General features: G+C 45.3%; 1 protein-coding gene across 7 annotated transcripts in view; it reads left to right on the top strand.

Moving 5' to 3' along the window:
• The window catches only part of JARID2 (jumonji and AT-rich interaction domain containing 2), a 244673-nt gene that overhangs the window by 102353 nt on the left and 123433 nt on the right, over positions 1-18887 (top strand). For all 7 annotated transcript variants that reach the window (XR_004352114.1, XR_004352115.1, XM_032648079.1 and 4 more), the window contains one exon: positions 13907-14042. Coding sequence is in view for 3 of the 7 variants with exons in the window: in XM_032648079.1 (XP_032503970.1) it covers positions 13907-14042 (136 nt within the window). In the remaining 4 variants the exon portion in view is untranslated. The remainder of the gene's footprint in view (positions 1-13906; positions 14043-18887) is intronic.

The raw sequence follows: 18887 nt of genomic DNA, 5'->3' as shown, positions 1-18887 counted from the left end.
AGCAGGTTTTGGGCCTCAGGCCTGCCTCTGTCTGCCTAGGGGTGGATGTCCTCATTTTCCTCATTTGCACGTGAAGCTAAATATAAGAAGGGGTGTCTGGATTTGTGTGTGAGTGATTTATGACTTCACGTGGCTACATAGAACTTTCTTACCAGCTGCAGCTGTTGGGCTACAGTACGGCCTGAGCTGAGCAATGGATTTCTGAGGTCTCCTCTGCCATATTATTGAACTTAATTTAGGGCTGCATCCAATGTAGATGTTCCTAGAATGCCTCTGGAGCATGTGAAACATTCCTTTTCTTCCTTCCATGTTCACTCCTCTGCCTTCATTCACTCTTTATTTGAAAGCCTCATTTTCCCTAAGTCTCTGAAAACCCTTTTAGCCATAAAATGACTTGTCCGGGTCAGCCAGCCTTTACCTGACTTCACCCTTAACTTGCAATGAAGAGGTGAACCTTTGATAAAGTACCTAATGTCAGAGTCTAGGTTGGATGTTGAACCGGCAGCTATATTCAGATCTCCAGCTTTGACACGTGGCCTGAACTTTGACCTCTCCTCTAGGGTCTGTATGGACAGCTCCAACTCAGCATGTCTAAACACTAAACTCTTGGTTCCTCTCTCCCTTCTGTCTGCTTCAGAGCACTCTTTTCAGAAGTGCCCTTTTTTCCTCCAGAAAGGAAAGGAAATGTCCTGAGATGAATAATTTTGGGGTTAATCTTTCGCTCTTCTTTTCTCACGGGTACTTGTACTAAGGGTCCTGGTCACATAGATCATCAGCACCCAGTTTTTCTTGCCTTCTAAGTGTTTCCAGAATGTAACCAGTCCTCACAGCCTCTCGCTGCCTCCTGGGTTCTCACGTCTTGTGTAGGCAGTTGTCACAACCTTCCTTCATCACCCCCTAAGCTGGTTTATTCTTAACCCAGCAGCCTGTGCAAGGTTTTACAAATGTAAAACAAATTCTGTTACTTCTTTGCTCAGAACTCTCCCATGGTTTCCCATTTAGAGTAAAATTGTCATCTCCCCACTTCTGCTTTATTCTTTTTTTTTTTTTTTTTTTTTTTTTTTTTTTTTGGCGGTACGCGGGCCTCTCCCTGCTGTGGCCTCTCCCGCCGCGGAGCACAGGCTCCGGACGCGCAGGCCCAGCGGCCATGGCCCACGGGCCCAGCCGCTCCGCGGCACGTGGGATCCTCCCGGACCGGGGCACGAACCCGCGCCCCCCGCATCGGCAGGCGGACTCTCAACCACTGCGCCACCAGGGAAGCCCTGCTTTATTCTTTAACACACGTTACCTGAAGTGTAAATAGGAAACTTCTGCTTAACATCCACTGTGCTCACAACATGAGTTTTGTTTCTCTTACCACTGTGAAATGTCAGCATAGGAAGGACCATGACGTTGCTTCTAGAAGGCCATATTTGCTTTCCCTAACAGCTTTGCTTGAAAATGAGACTGCACATATGCCATGTCCCCTTTTGGGGGGGTCTGCCCTCATGACTTTGGAGGAGCTTTGTCCATCTATAGGTAAGGTAAATCTTTTCATTGAATCATTCACTGGTCTATGAGGCTGTTTTATGGAGCTGAAGAAATGGCAGGAGATCTCATTTTGCATGAAAGAAGCAATGCTAGAACTGGCTTGGACACAGGAGCCAGCAAAGGTTTCCAGTTTTGTTTAGGTGGCAGAAATAATTGTGATCTTTGCAAACCATTGTGAAATAGTAATATGGTTAAACCTTGTCATTGGACTAGGAACTGGCTTAACTGGTAGGAAATATCTCAGTTTGAATAAAATTGATATCTTGTACTAAGTGTCCTGGTCACAGAGATCATGCATTCTATGCATTATGAAAACTGAAAGCTGTGGGAAAATACTGAAACAGACATACTTGGTAAATTGAGCCTAATTGAGTGCTTATATATTTCTTGGTACTAAAGTATTGATGTGAAAGAGATTTGAGGTTGGACTTTTATCTTTGTGTATTTAGAAAATCTTTTTTTCCTGTGTATGTATGTATGTATATATGTATGGCTGTATTGGGTCTTGGTTGTTGCGTGTGGGCTTTCTCTACTTGCAGCGAGCGGGAGCTGCTCTTTGTTGTGGTGTGCGGGCTTCTCATTGTGGTAGTTTCTCTTGTTGTGGAGCATGGGCTCTAGGTTGGTGGGCTTCAGCAGTTGTGGCACGCAGGCTCAGTAGTTATGGCGCATGGTCTTAGTTGCTCTGCAGCATGTGGGATCTTCCCGGACCAGGGCTCGAACCCGTGTCCCCTGCATTGGCAGGCAGATTCTTAACCACTGCACCACCAGGGAAGTCCCTAGAGAGTCTGTTCTTTGTTTACTGTTGAGTTATTGTTGAAGTCATGATCAATTTTTAGTTAATACACCAGTACTCCTGTTTCCTGATAATCTGTCTTGAGATGGGGATGCAAGGATGAGAGCTATTGTTTCTACTTGAGATGCTCACCCCTTGTCTGTTGGGGGGTAGTGGTGTTGGAAGCTCTAGAGGGGGAAGGACTTGAAACCTCTACAGTAAGTTGGGTTAATGATAGTTTTGTAGGCCATGCTAAGAAATTTGGAAATTCCCCCTGTAGTAGCCATTGGGGAGCTATACAGAGCTTTTGAGTAGGGGAAAGAGCCCCTTGGATTGATGGTTCCAGAAAGTAATGCATTGCAATTATTATTTAGATCATAATCAGAGATTGGGAAGGGCAGAGGAATCAGAGTTGAAGGTAGTGGGGGAGAGGAAATAGGAAAACCAGGGGAGAGTCAGGTTACCAATAAATTGCATTGGATTTAGCAATTATAATGTGTTTCATGGCAGTGAGAACAGTTTTCATGCAAAGGCGAGGTGGGAGTCAGGTCCCTTGCAAGGCTGTGTACACTTGCGGTTCTCAAAGTGTGTTCCCTGACCAGCAGCATCAACATCTCCTGGGGGAGCTCTGGGTGGCAGCCACAGTGTGTGCTTTATTAAGCGCCGGAGTTGTTGCTCACAAGCACTCAAGTTGAGAGCCACTCCCTTGGTCATTTGTTTGTACATCAGTAAATAGAGAATTCCAGAACTGGAATCCAGGTCTCTCTTAACCCTGTTAATATGTGTTTATTCTAGTGAAGTATTTTTGAATGCCTGCTGTATACTAGACTCATCTAGTTGGGAGCACAAAGATGAAAAATACCACGTGGCGGGTCCTCTGGAGTCACACAGGCTAGTCAGGATGCTGTCTGTGTCAGCCTCATAACCTCATGTGCATGATTGGGAGATGTTTGTGTGATGCTGCTTCACTGGCTAGTTGTAAAATGTAGAGGACAGAATGCATGAGAAACAAGTGGTATGTGGCCTGCTACACAGTGACCTGCATTCTCTATTAGTGGGAAGCACTGTTTGGAGGGGTGACAGGCATTAAAATTATTTCTGGAGACCCATGCCTGTAATGACAGGGTGCAAACCAATCCCAGGGTGGTCCTTAACTCTGGGGACCGCTGGAGGATATGAGAAAAAGTGGGAAAGGACAAACGTGATGCGTTGTCAATTTATGTTAAATTCAAGGACAAAGTTTATTTGTGTACTTTATAATTGAAATTTTTCATAAAATGCCCCCCCCGCAAGCCCTTAATGGTTTTACAATGTAGCATGACCAACCAGTCCCCTGTGAATGTATGGACACTTATATGCTTATTTCCAGGATGGAGGTCCTTGATGAGCCAAAAAAGCCAGCAAGTCAGTCAGGTATTGACAGAGCCCCTAAAGTGACCCAGCAGTGTCCCAGGGCCTGGAGGAAGAAACAGGAGTGTAAAAATTGCCCTAAGCCTTCACCACAGCTCATAGGCCGATAACTTTGGCCCTGGCAGGAGGCGTCACCCTATTGGTGCTGAGAGACTGGCCGGTGGGGTGCTGGTTTTTGTCTGTTCTTAATCCAGAGGATGAATTTTGTAGGGGAATTCCTTAGAAAATGATTTGAAGGCATGTTAAAGCAGTGTGCATCTTCAGGGCTTCCTTGTAGACAAGAATTTTAGACTTCATCCCCTGAATTTCATGTATATTCCCTGCAAATCTGAAAGGCCACATGTAGCAGAGCAAATTGGAACCACTTTCCTGAGGGTTGTATGGGTGGATATCTGTTCTTACCTACTTTAGACTCTGGCTTTCTTGTGCAAGGTAGTCTCATATTCCAGAATTTTCCTGTTCCTGAGTAGAACATAAAGGTACGTGTTTTGAAGAGTCTCAGGGACGTAATGAAATGCACGAGCAAGGAATTACAGTCTATTGGAACCCTGTCCAATTAATTATAAGCGTTGCTCTACTGCAGTGATGATGGAAACATTCTTTAGCTGACCTGTCCATTTTGGGACACACATGGCTGTCGAGTTCTTGAAATGTGTCCACTACAACTTAAGGAACTTAATTTTCTGTGGCTGGAGACTACTGTATTGGATAGTTCAGCTTAGAATATGCCATTTGGGGGATTTTGGGGGGGTATTCTTATTAACATGAAAAGGCTGTAGTGATTAAAAGATCCAAATCAGTCAGAATTCTTTTGGGAACCTACTTGTTAATAATTTATTCCCAAGTGAGGCCATTTTGGAGTCACACGTTGGCATTGCTGATACTGGATTGTCCCTCATTCTGATTTCTTTTTCTAAGATATCGGTCAAGTATTGTAATTTGACTTAATTTCGCCCTCATTCTGAAGGTAGACTGCCAGTCTGTTTTCTGCTGGATTCTTGGAGATAATGCTGCTCTAGATCTTGAGTCCTTTTTGATTATGTTGAAACAACAAACTGTCAGACCAAGAATTGCAGGGGGTTGAGTGCTGTGTTGCGTGGCCCTCACTGCTGGTCCCTGACTGCACTGTTTAACGGTGAATGTGCGCCGGCGCAGCCCGTGCTGCTGCTGCCTTGACAACGGCGGTGTTGGACACGCTCAGAGGCAAAAGGGCTGACTTGGCAGCTGCCCAGCAGATTTTTATAAAGGCTCAGTTGGTGGCCGGAGATTCAGGCTGTCAGAGTTGTGTTATGCAATAAACCGTTTTCAGCAGAAGTTCTTAATCCAATTTCAGCTGTAGCTTTTTTTTTTTTTTAAATAGGCGGTAATCAAAGATAAGTACACATTATTTAATGGGAGTTTGGAAGAAGTAAAACTCTCCTTGCATAAGCATTTTCAGACCGTTTGCTTTATCCTGGGAAGCGTGTCTGTCGGAGGAAATTTGCTGCTTGAAGTGCTTTTAATGTAAAACCAAGGCAAAGGAACATCATTCACAAGTTCAGTAAGTCAGTGGCTTCCTGGCCACTTATCTAATTTCTAGGTGTGAATATTCCCCGATTTCTCTTTGATGTTTGAGTATTGACAGGTGAACCATTTTATGGAATTAAAAAAATGGATTAGCATCAAGTCGATTTGAGAAACTGAGTTGATTTCCAATGGAGAAAATATTTTGTTAAAAGGGGAAGAAACAGTAGTTTTAGCCTAAGTTGTACCTCTCTCTCACTTTATCCTTCAGTATTCTCCCTCTCTCTCTAGCTCTGTAAATCCTCGTTTGTATGGAGTCTGTGCCAAGAATCAACATCCCCAACAAATTACTGTTATTATTATTATTTCCGATGCTTTTGTTGTTCTCTCAAACTGTTGATGGAAGAGGCTGATATTTCAGACAGCAACCAATTGCCTTAAGTAGGATTATTTAATAGCAGGTATATGCAAAACTTGTGCTCTAGAAAATAAAAGGCATTCATGTAGAGTTTTCCAGACGTTTTTCCCTGGAAGGAGGAAAGGGCTATGAATTCGTTCTCCCCACCTCCCTCCTGGAGCAAGTCTTTTAAATTTGCTTTTCTTACTGGTCATCTCTTTGCAGCCATCAATTCCCCGCCCCATACCCCGCCTTGCCATTTGGCATTTTCTGTTAATCCAACCCAGGGTGGAATTTAGCACTGGAATTGGACATCACACTTCATTTTTTTAAGAAAAGGAAGTGGAAAGTCACAAATCCCTCCATTTCCAGAGCCTTGACAGAAGTGAGATATATGCATATTGTGGTATTAGTAACTCATCCAGTAGCTCCTGTAATCTAAACACATAATTGTTTGTCGTAGCACTTGTATAAGTTTTTTAAAAATAAATTTTATTTATTTATGGCTGCATTGGGTCTTCGTTGCTGCGCGCAGGCTTTCTCTAGTTGCGGCGAGCGGGGGCCACCCCTCGTTGCAGTGCGCGGGCCTCTCCCGTTGCGGAGCACGGGCTCTAGGCGTGCGGGCTTCAGCAGTTGTAGCACGTGGGCTCAGCAGCTGTGGCTTGTGGGCTCCAGAGCTCAGGCACAGTAGTTGTGGTGTGTGGGCCTAGTTGCTCCGCGGCACGTGGGATCTTCCCGGACCAGGGCTCGTACCTGTGTCCTGTCGAATTGGCAGGCGGATTCCCAACCACTGCGCCACCGGGGAAGCCCTGTATAAGTTTTAATAAGGGGGTTTCATGTTAGGAGAAGGTCTTCCTGCCTGTGAACCTGAATGTTCTCTTCTCTCCCAACCTGCACAGCCCCATCTGCTTGGTTTACTTACCGGAGGCTGTGAAGAGCATTTGACGTGCTGTGCTCCCTCTCTGTGGAAGCAGGAGTGTTTTCCGTGGAACGTGGTGGCTTCTGCGTCTGTCCCGTGTGTCGTTACCACTCCCACCCCCAACCCCCCGCAGGTTGAAATTTAAAACATTGGTGGGAGGTTCTGGATTTCAACTTAAAAACGCAGGTGTGTGTCACACTTTTATCCCACTATGTCGTGGATGTTGGCTTTATTTTATGTGGTGATGTTGTTAAAAATGATCTGTGTGGTAGTGAAGACCTTTTTTTAAAATAATGGATTCAAATCTGCTGGAAGGGGCCTAGTCCCTGGTTGACCTACGTCCCAGTTTTCTATCAGTTGTCCCAGCATCATTATTAGCAGTGCCTTTGGCTGCGATGATAAGTTACTGGTCACTCTACCTGTGATGGATGAGAGACTCTTATGCAGTTTGCTCACAAGTAGTGGGAAATTCACTACCTTCCGTGGGCAGGGGGGACCCATTTCATTTTTAAAATAGTTGTAATTGTTAGAAAATATTTTTTTAAATTTGATCAGAAATGGGCTTCCCTAGAACCTGTGCTTTTTCATCATTGTTTTCCCTCTCTTGAGTCAAGATGGCCTGAATTTGAAACCATAAAAAAAATGGAGACATAGAGAAATTGCATAAGGATGCTTTGAGAGATGCCCATAGAATTGATATTCTTTCAGTTATAGAAGCTGGTTGTAACGGCCAGTGAGAGGAACTCCCTCCCTCCTTCCTTTCCTCTCCTCTGCCTTCTCCTCTTGGTAGTTTCCAGCTCTAGCTGATGCATGAGTTGTTTGTTTGTCATATAACATTTATATTCACCCCTCGAAATTAGTAATTTTAATGGTGCTTTCATTTAGGAGCCAATGTGAGTTGCCCTTTTGATGTTTTCTCTTTAATAACAAATTTCTGAGTTTAGAATTTTGCTTCCTGATCTGGCACCTGCCCCGTAGTGGACCGGCGGACTCATAGCGGGTTCCTGAGGCGCTCCTGCTTCTCTCCAGCCACGGCGCCTTTGGGCAAGACCCTGAAACTCATCTCTGAATGATAACCACGAGTTTCGTGATTCCGTCCTTTCCCATCCCTTTTAAACTAAAGGGAGAAAGCATGGTGTGGCCCCTGTCCGAAGGGGAGGCCGAGCAGAGAATAATGAGCATTAACTGTGCAAGCGAGTGTTGAGCCCAGCGTCTGGTACACAGCGAGCACCCAGGAGATGTTTGCCACTGTCATACAGTTGGCGCTCCACATCCGTGGGTTCCGCATTCCTGGATTCAACCAATGGCAGATTGGAAACATTCAGGAAAAATCTTCCAGAAAGATACAAAAAGCAAAACTTGGCTTTGCTCCACCAGCAAATATGTAAATACTTGCCCCGCCAGTAAAAATGTAAATAGCATTTACATTGTATTAGGTATTACAATTACAAGTAATCTAGAGCTGATTTAAAGTGTACAGTAGGAAGGATGTGGATGTAGGTAGGTTATATGCAGACAATAACATTTTATATAACAGACTTGAGCCTCCTGGGACTTTGGTATCTGTGCGGGGTCCTGGAGCCAATCCCCTGTGGATAACAAGGGATGACTGCAATCATTATCGCTTTTTATATACTTCCCTTATGACTGCAGAGGGGTATTGTCCTCGGCCTGGCACCTGTTTTGTAAGCTTGACTGACCTGGACGTCCCTGTTTCCTTGCACTAAAGCATCCGAGCGCTCAGAAGAGGATTGGAAGCCCAGCTTGGTGAAAAGCTGGCCATCACTGGAGAGCAGAAGCCCGTGAAGGCTTGGCCCAGGCCTGTGGCTGAATGGAGGGCATGGCTTTACTGTATCACTGACCTGATCAGTTTTGACACAGTCAATTAGAAGAGCTCTTGGTGTAGTTAGAGCATGTTAAATCAATAACCCAGTGTTTTGAAGTGTGGGCCATGGAGGGGCAGTTTGAATGGTCAGCAAATTTATTTATATTAAGATCCTTTTTGGGCTTTATTTAAACTAACGTTGATTTGAATTTATGCTGTCAGTGGAGGTTGGGCTGGGCACTTGAGCACATTGAAAACAGTCATGCATGCCACGCCCATGTCCACAAACCCAGCCCTTCTCCATGACGGTGTGTGTGGGGAAGACACAGCAACCTGCACCCAGCAAATCCCGTATCTTCTTTTCTGTCCTGTCCAGTAAACCTGGGTAAGGAGGACAACTTGGTTTATGGTCTCATTCACACATGACCCTCTGTGGCCTGTTGTGTTGGTTTTTGTTTTTGTTTTTTACCTTAGAGGTCAGGAGAGCATCACAGAAAAATAATTCTACAACTGGGAGCTGTGATTTTTGCTGGATTGGAGCCTTCCTTTGGGTTTTGTTGCATTGTAGTGGGGGGGGACAAAAAAGGATCCCCCCCGCCCGCCAATGAAATCACCTTGGAGGGTATAGTTAACTGCAAGCTTAATGAGGTCCTGCTGTGTAATGTGGCTGCTAAAATGTATCCCAGCTTTTGGATTGTGCACGGAAATAGAAATGATCTTATTGCCTGTGTGGGTCCTGTTGTTCTAGAGTATTATTCACATGTTGGAATGCGTGTTTAATTCTGGATGTCACCTTTTTAAAGGGAAGTCATTCCAAACTGGGTAATCAGAGAATGAGGGTTTGAGACATCAGGTCACATAAGAATGATTCAAGGAACGATCCACTACTTGTCTTACCTTTTTTGTTGATTTCGCTTTTGCTCTTTGGTCGCTTGTTTTAGTTTAGTGAACAGACGTCAAAGGGAAGAGTTCTCAGAATATGTTAATATAGACTTCTGTATTCTGACAGTAAAAATGGCAACAATTAGATGGATGTTAGAAGTATTCGTCTTGGGGTTTCACCTCATCTTTCTTTTACCTTTGCCTGTATGGTGATGGAGGTTAGAAAGTGACGTGAAATGGGCAGGATGGGGAACTAGTGTGTACAGCAGAGCCTCTGAAACTTTAATGTGCATGGGAACCACCAGAGGATCTCAAAATGAGCCTGCATTTCTAACAAGATGCCAAGCGGTTAAGGCACTGGTGGTCTTTGGAGCACACTTGGAGTTGCAACGGTATGGAAGGATGTACAAGGCTTGTTGTATCTCTAACCTGGACTGTGGGCTTTGTAGAATTGTTAGATGGTGCTGTTTACTGCAAGGTGTGTAGTGTCTTCATGTGCTTACTTTCTGTGCCCCTTTCTCTTACATGTCTGTTATAAAACTTGGGGCAGCATGAAGTTATGCTGTTATTTTTCCTTTTAATAAAAAGATTATGTAATGACCATAAACATTCTAGTTTAATTCCTGACCTGTTGCCATTTTCAAAGTTATTTCAAAGAATGGTAGACATTTTACAAATGCAAAGAAAACCCTGTCACTTTTACTTTTAAAGGTCTTATTACTCAGTCTTCCATTTGCCAAAGAAAGTGATTTTTCGCAGTCAATAGCCAAGTGAATCCAGATCTATGTGAAGATATTTTTTTCCCCCCCGCTACAGCCAGCAGACCCAATTATTTTTATTTATTTCAGTGTTTGCAAAGCATCTTTTGGTCTTGGGGAGAAACAAGTAAGAGATTTTGGGGGAATGAGGAAAGGTGGTGTGTCATCGGGAGCCTGATTGTTCTTCTCAAGTTTTAGATGGTCTGTTAACCTAGAGGTCTTATGGAAACTCCAAATGACAAGAGCTGTTTTTAAATCTATAATGCAGTTCACAAGAATAGACACACACTCTGGGCAGCTGAATTTGCATCAGAGTGAGGCTGCTAGACTCCAAATCAGTGGCTATGCCTCCTCCTGTGTCTGCCTTTATTAAGCTGACCAGTAAAGTAGAATGGACTGAATGCTTGGCTACTTTGTTCCTCGGGAAGAAGAACAGGGAGAACTCAGAAGGGGTATTTTGTGATGGAACTGCTTGGTGTTTATCTGAGGGTAAGGGACTGCAACAGGGGCCGCGGATTTGGGCCCTGTAAGGCCATGTGGACTTGGAGATGGGAGATGGGCACTGTTTTTTCCTGGGAGCTCTAGGTGGTGGCAGAAGGGGTGGTGTGGCCCCTGTGTTAGGACATTGACACGCTTACTGCTGAGAATGTGAGGTGTCGCCTGGCCCTGTTGGATTAGTCACTGTGGGGAGTGTTTTGGGGGAGGAGCTGTGATTTCAGTCAGGAATTAGAGTGATTTCAGGCACTTCACTTAACCCATTCTGGAAGTTAGGCACTGGCAGGCCAAGTGTGGGTAATGGTACATGGGAGGTGTGAGGCTGAGTTTGTACAGTTTTCAGAAATCCTGAGCTCTCTCTCTGTCAGGCATGTTTCAGGTGCCGAGCAGGAGAAACGATTTCCTGACTCCATGGAGACATTACTTCTAAATAAGACAGCTACTGAAAAGGGGGCAATATAACAGAGGGCCGGACTTAAAGGTCATAGAAGCTCTTGGGCTGGGGGCTGGCCGGGGAAGAGGGGGGTTCACCTGAGTTGCTTGACTTCTGGTGAGAGAGTTAGTTACGTCTGGGTTGTTTTCTAGAGCGCTCAGTACTTGGTCCTTCAGAACTACGATAAGGGTGGGTAAGCGTTAGGCCTCTGAAATACCTTCTTTCCGGCTTTCCAGGACACGCAGCTTAGGTTGCCCAGCTCTGTGCTGCCTCGTGGTTGGGTGCAGGCCCACCTTGCTAGCCTCCCAGTAGGGAGGGGTGTAAGCGGAATGTAGCGATTCATCGTGACTCTGCAGCTGTGAATGGCAGTTGGATTTCTAATCTCTGAATTCTTACCTGCTGAGCTTTTGGAAACAGAGCAGAGTCGACTTCTTAACCTGCTAGGTTTGCACCTTGCGTCAACACTGAGGGAAGTCTTGACCAGCATTCTAGATTATAAAAGAACTCGTGTGTGTGTGTGTGTGTGTGTGTGTGTGTGTGTGTTTTGTTTTGTTTTGTTTGACTTTTAATGTCTAGAACTGGAAACCCCATCCTCTGTGTCCTGGATTTGCTTCTCCTGTATTTAAAGTACTTTATAGGGGTCATGGGGCTGCTGGTGTCAACTAAGTGAACCTTAAATGCATCTTCCTTTGCAGGAGTTTTCCTCTCACATGGTTTATGTTTTAATTAGATATTAGTTGTCGGGGTATAATTCTCCCATATGAAGGCCTGGAGCCAAAATGAAGGCACCAGTCTGAACAGGAAGCAGTAAATCGTCACAGGAATTTTACATTGAAAGCTATTTTGGGGCTTTGCAATTTATAAACTCTGTGTATGTAGGAAATAATCATTTATAATCACAGCCTGGCTTGTTGTGGAGACCTGAATGCTGAGGGTCGGAACCTGGGGGTGGTGAAGAGAATTCTGCCCGACAGACTTCCCTGGATCCTGAAAGGTGGAATTCAGCCCAATGAGCATGAACTCTTCCCGAGGTTAAGATTATCATTCAGTTGAAACCAAAATGCTAGAGGCATTTTCACGCACACTGAGGGGAGTTGCTTGTTGCCAAGAGTGATTCATTGTGCTTTCCACGTGTTGTGTAGCTGAATCATTTGCCTCTTATGCAGGTTGGTTCCTTGGGCTCCTCAGGTGGGGTCTGGTCAGAGCGCTTCGTTTTCCTGGTTTTCAGCCATGCAATTGGCAGGTCTCTGGTGACTCGGACCCAGTGGTGGTTAAGAAGTAACGTGTGTTCCTCCCGCAGGGTGGAGGCCAAGTCTGCCTTCAGCCTTCATGTGTGGACTCGACCACCACCCTGGTCTGTAGATGCCTTGTCTGTCTTAGGAGAGCGACTGGGGACACAGGATGTGCCTTCTTCCTCTGGAGGTGACGGAAGCCTCGGCTTGGCAGGTCTGCAGAAGTGAAGGACATCCGGGCTAGGTGGAAATCCTAGCTCTTTTCTCCCAGGCCTTCTCTTCCCCTGGTTACGGAAGATGGAGAACCACTGTCATTCTAAGAAATCCTGGAAGCTTAACAGGAGCACCGCATCAGTTATTTAGGGTTTTAGAGTCTGTGTGGTTGGATTTCTAAGATGTAGTTTGTGTTTATGCAGCATTTAGGAATTTGTGAGCTGGAGAAGACCTTGGATAATCTATTTCCCTTATCTCGGCCCCTGGAGGGTTTAGTTGGCCGGGTAAGTGGCAGGGAGTAAAAAAAAACCAGTTCTGTTGGATGTTGAGTGTAATAGCACCAGCCTGACTCTAGGGTATTTGGCCTCCTGTTTGAACAAAAGGAACCTGAGTATCCCAAATCCTGCTTTACTGGGGTATTAATGTTTTCCTTATTCTCTTAAGGCCCCAAATAACTGAGAAGCCCATAATCCTTCCATCTCTAAATTGAACTCATAAAATGCTTAAGTCTTGAAGTAGGTGTGTGACTGTAAGAACTTGTTAGATTAGCAAACGGTAGGCAGATATCCACAGAAGAGAACCTGTGAGTCTCCCAAGCTGTGTGAAGCAACTCTTTAAACCTTAAAATAAAAAACTCTCTTGCTGGTTCCCTAAAACAGTTAACTCATTTGGGGCACCGGTATCGACCATCTCCGTCTTCCCAGACTTGGCTGTTGTCCTGCCTCAATCCCTGCTGGTCTGCAGTCTTTCTTTCTGTGTTTGCTGCTGGAATTGCTGGAGTGCCCTCTGGTTCTTTAGTGTGCCCCCCGCCTCACCTTTATTTTGACATAAGGGAGCCACACTTTTAAATGAGATCTTCAAGACCTATTGTATGTATTCTTTTTCAAAAATCATTCCCCCATCCCCCTGCCACCCCGTTCTCTAGTCCACAAAGATCCATTGCCCTTTTCTGCAGTGGTCCCTCTCTCGTTTTTGTGATTCATCACCTTAAAAGGCCAGTACAGATCCAGTTTCATTTCTTCTGACGGAACTGTAAATTCCTTGAAAGTAGCACCAAACCGCAACACCAACAGTAAGTAAACTTTCCAAAGGGGTGTAGCTCGTGTTTGTAAGGTGCCTACGTTCGGGCATGATTCGCTTTAAAGAACTCCAGTACAGTGATGCATTACACCTCCTGTTGTGGCTGCAGTAACTCCTTTTTTTCTAAACTTTGCCAGGAATATAAAACTTCACTATTACCAGTGAATGACGGGATTTGGGTGCGGGGCATGTAAAGGAAGTGCAATGCTTGTGTCTCTCTTCCAGTCCCTTTACAGCCTGAGGGGCGGCTCTTTGCTTGTGGTCTCTCCAGGGAGGGCCAGTGCCCTCCCTCCACTATAGGATGTAGTTCTGAGCTCCAGAACTTGGTCTCAGTCACTCAATACTTGTTTGGGATTTGTTGTTTTTTTTTTTTTAAAGTTTATTCTGACTCTTAATTAACATTTGCTTGCTTTCCAGTTAAGTAATCCCCTCTCCCCATTCTTTCTTGTTTCTCCAGGATGACAGTGATGGGATTCCATGGTCAGAAGAAAGGGTGGTACGTAAAGTCCTTTATTTGTCTCTGAAGGAGTTCAAGAATGCCCAGAAGAGGCAGCATGGTGAAGGCATTGCTGGGAGCCTGAAAGCCGTGAATGGTGAGTGGCCTGTTTTGTTGTTTTGGATGGTGTTTCTGGGCCTGGCCTTGTTTCTGAAATGGATGTGCTTTGGGCGGCTCGTGCTTCTCAGGCTGGGCCCCTAACGGCAGTTATTCTGGACATCCCGCTGAGTTTATAGATTTGTTTTGATGCTCCTTTATATGTTGCATAATATAATTGGCAAGGTGCCTTAGTCTGCGCCCTATAGACAAGACCAGGGCTGCGATCTGGTTTCTGCCCGTTCTTGGATTGAGTGTGGAGCCTGACTTACAGGTTTTTCTGTGAATATCTGTCTTTCTACCCAAGTATGAGGGCAGAAGAAGCCTTTGATGATCTCGCTGAAATGTGGCAACTTTGGTTCTTAACGCCCTGTTTATATAGGAAGTAGCCTGAACCTGTGGGCCTGCTGCCCTTCCCGCTCTCTCTCTGGCTCAACAGCCTCCTAAGGCCCTGCTTCCTTCCTTGTTGATCAAGCTGGCAGGTGGCCGCACAGCCACAGGTGGGCAGTGGAGGCAGAGTTTCCGTGCGTCCGAAGTGTCCCTCATCCTGGATAGGTATCAAGTGGGTCCTTGAAGCCTAGAGAGAAACATGCTCCCGTCTGAGTTTATTCTGATGTCTGTTTTTAACAGGGTTAGTGTGACTCGGATGAAATCATCCAGTGAACACCATTTCAGAACTAGCATTTGGTTACTATTTATATTTTATTTCGGGGGTTGTGGCTGTGGCTGTATTCCACAGCCTCTCTTGTTCTTATTAATCTCCTAGAATCTTAGATAAATGTGAATGAATTGACCGTGTTCTGGTTTGTACTTGTTTGGAATGAGGAGATAAGGAAGAGGAGATCCTATTATTCTTTGTAAAATTTTTTTTACGGTACGCGGGCCTCTCACTGCTGCGGCCTCTCCCGTTGCGGAGCACAGGCTCCGGACGCGCAGGCTCAGCGGCCATGGCTCACGGGCCCAGCCGCTCCGCGGCATGTGGGATCTTCCCGGACCTGGCACGAACCCGCGTCCCCTGAATCGGCAGGCGGACTCCCAACCACTGCGCCACCAGGGAAGCCCCTATTATTCTTTTTGAGTTCTGGCTGTGATCCTCCGGTAAGAGTCATCACACATGGGGAACCTGACAGCTTGCCAGGGGGCAGAGCGACAGGCTGACTTAGGGCGTCCAGTTTTTTTCCATCCTGCTTAATTGTAAGGTGAGTTGTCTGGGAGCCTCTTGTTGGAACCAGTGCTTCCAGACAGGACCTTCTGGCGCTCCCTTTCCACAAGGCCGTGGCGGGGTGTTCTGACGTGGCCTTCCAGAACACCACCGGGGTCTGCCCTGCCATCCACCCAGGTTCTGTCACCCTCTTCTAGTACTGTGTGACTTGAAACAAGAACCGCCTGAAGTCTGAGCCAATGTGTATGTGAAAGGCCCTTTTTGAATCTTTCACACGTGCAGAAGCAAAATAATTTGAGGAATCTGTTGCCACAGTTAGTTACACAGCTTGGACCCCTATCTGTTCATGGGTCTCCTACCAGGTAGGGACCCTGCCATTTCTTGGCTGCCTGTAATGGAGTAAATGCTAAGCCATGTGTCTTTTTAGAGAGCATTTGACGTGATCAGTCTTGTTGACATTGCTTCACATTGAACATACTGTTCTGCTCTTAAGTTTTTGAGGGGATGGTGATGGGGGGAGAATATCATTGGATCCTGGGGTTATAGTAGAGCAATGGCTGCTGCTACGGGGTTAGATTTTACTGCTGTGACAAGGCGTGCTCTCATTCTGCTCTTCTGGAGTGGTGATGCCTTCGTGCTTTAGGAATCTTTTAGCAACTAAAAAACCCACCCAACTGGGAAAAATCCGCTTTTAGGACAAGGAGGTAGCCAGGTGTCCAGGATTGAATAATGGTGGAATTTGGGTAAAAGAACAAAAACTAAAATAAAGCACTCAAGAAGCAACTAGTGCTGCCAGCTAGTTGGCCAAATGTAGCTCTTGTTTTCATTGGCATACTCGGGGCTTGACGATACCGAGGAAGGAATTCTAAGAAAAGTTGGCACGTACATCTCTATTGGGATCATTGAAGACTTTAAATCATTCTTTTACCACCTCCATAAAAAAGGTGGTCTTTGTTGTTTGTCGTGGTAGTTTGCCTTTCACCCTGATGAAGACTGACTTGTCTTTCCCTCCCCCCCCCCGCCCTTGGTTGTGAAGTTGCTGTCTGCATGCCCTTTTCTGGTTCATGTTGGTGTTTGTGCAGGCTGTATTCCAAGGCCACCTTTTTGTTATTCCGCATGTTGGATTTCGATAGCAGTTCTAAGTAAATACATCTCCTCGTTTTAGAACTTGTGTGTGTTTTAAGAATAATTTTCTTAAAGGCAGCTAGCATGTTAAACAATGTGTGCTTTCTTATTCGGGGGCTACTGGAAAGCATGGAAACCAGACACGTTACCATGGGAATAAGTCCCTCTCTGTAGGTCCCAGAATCTCAGGGGTGCTGTCCTAGGGGGGTGTGAGCCAGAGAAAGCTGAAGTAGCCGGCAGCCTCCAAGACTCTTGGTGGGGATGGGTAGTGAGGGCTGCAAGCAGCCTTCTCTCTGAAGGTGTGTACACATGTGTACATACGTGTGTACATATGTGCGCGTCTACATTTATCACTCAAGTTTGAGTGGATGCGTTATAACAGATCATCATTTGTATGCTGTGCAGTAGAATGACCTTGTCTGGCGCTGTACATCACAGCACACTGTTCGGGGTTCTTCATCGTGGGGCAAGTGAAGATAGGTTAGTGGTGGGGGAAGAGTGGTTTTAACAGTCATGCCTTTCCTTTCCATTTCTCTTTTCATTTTTTTTGGTCCCCTACCCCCTCGAGGTTCCCTTTCAAAAGTTGAAATAATTCCATTGTTTTAGTTTTAATTGTGACAGAAAGTTATCTGACAGTAGAATTTGAAACTGTGCAGTACAGAGCCCTTGCTGGGAGGTGTGGTATGAAGCTGGACGGGACAGACGTGAGAGTAGGTGCCTGCACCCCGGCTGGGGCGGTGTTGGTGGGGCTTCTGCCCCCTGTGCTCCCTTTCTCATGCTTCATGACTTGAGGATCGTGGGTAGGGAGGAACCTCTGAGACCTGTGGGGTTTCTGTCTGTGAGGGCAAGATGACATTCTTGTTGGTGGGCTCTGTGAGTGTGTTCTCTGTGGTAGTAACTTCCTAATGGCACATGGTTATTTATGCTGCAGTAGCAGAATTGGAATTACGGCTCAAGTAACTTTGAATTCAGTACTTATTTTAGAATCCAGAATGGAGGAAGATGGCACCCTATCTTTGCAACAGTAGTATTGAAAACAAGGTGTTTTGTTTCCCCCCCCTGTATTTCAAAGCAAAGATGTTTCTTGGTCTTGCCAGAGTTTCCTGGGAAAATTCAATTTTAAAATAATATCTTGAGTTCACAGTAGAATGGGCTTGACATAATTTTTATCTAATTGGGAAATGAATTGACATCACTTCTGTGAAATCACAGGCATGCTAGGATGATGAACAAGCAGCCCCCTGCCCTGGCCTCCTGTGTGAGGAGGGTCGGGGGCTGGTGTCTGTTAACAGGGTGCCAACAACATCAGCTTGTCTGAGTGTCTGGGCTCAGCCGCGCCCCTTGTGCAGGTCTGGTAGAGACGTAATAAGCCAAGCAGACGTAAGATAGTAGAGAGACCTCATACTTTATGTCATAGAATCCATGTTTGCCATCAGTCTTGGTTTGTGGTTCCGACGTGACAAGGGAAGAATTTTTTTTTTGTCCTACTGGAGGTAACGAATCTTGAGTCTGGGACATCCCGGTGGGTTGTCTGTAGGAATTGAAGCCATTGTTACACAGCTTGTTGGCTGTAGCCAGGCTTCAGGGGAGGCGGTGCTAAGGTTTCTGCTGGATGTGAGCCTTCTGTCTACTCTCTGCTGTAGATGGTGCCACTTTTCCCGGCAGTAATAAATTGACAAAAGCTTCAGAAAGGCTGGCAGAGGCGGAGGCCTCGGCCACTCTGAGGGCCCTTGGCCTGCTGGGGCTGAAATTAGGGACATTTAAATAATAACATGCTACACAAATAATGAGTACACATAATTACACAGTAAGAGAGGGGAGCTATTAGCTGTATTTGAATTTCATTTGCTTCCTATAAATTTCATCTGAGATCCAGCAAACCCTGTGGCCAGCTAAAGCATCTTGACTAGATTTAAGGGAAGCTGGACTCTTTTTTCTTAGAATTTTACAGTAATTGTGATAGCTGGAACCTATACTGAGCTCTTGCTTTTTGCCAGTTACTGTTCTAGCACTTCACCTGTATTTTGCTCATTTAACTTTCAGAACCAACCATTTTCTAGAAATATAGGAAACTGCACTAGGGCGGATTAACAATTTGCTTACACTACTAGTATGGGGCAGAGCCAGGATTTAAACCCCGGCTTTCTCCTTTGCTTATAATAGCCACCACTTAAATAAATAGAAGTAGTTTTGGAACCCCCTGTAAAGATAGGATTTCAAAAATACAAAATTGTAGGAGTACTTTTTTTTTCAAATAGCAATTTCTTTTGAAGGAGATTTGTAAAATCTTTCGTTGGCCAAAAGAGACCTCAGAAGTGAGGGGCAGTACAAGTATTTATTCATGTGACCATGGTCTGGCCTTTTATTAGTACTTGTCATTGAATTGATAGAGGAAATCGAAAAACTGCATTCCTCCTTGATTGGTCACCCTCCTTCCACACAGATAACATTCATTATTTCATTTCTGTTGTCTTCACCCTAGGGATACAGATTTGTCGTTTTTAATATTGTTTTTGGAACCAGCCAGCTGGCAGAGGGCTGCCACTCACCTCCATGAGG

Source organism: Phocoena sinus, chromosome 11, assembly GCF_008692025.1.
Source record: "Phocoena sinus isolate mPhoSin1 chromosome 11, mPhoSin1.pri, whole genome shotgun sequence".
In the NCBI taxonomy this organism is placed as follows: domain Eukaryota; kingdom Metazoa; phylum Chordata; class Mammalia; order Artiodactyla; family Phocoenidae; genus Phocoena; species Phocoena sinus.
The sequence above is the reverse complement of the archived record's forward strand: the minus strand, read 5'-3'. Positions and strand labels throughout refer to the sequence as shown.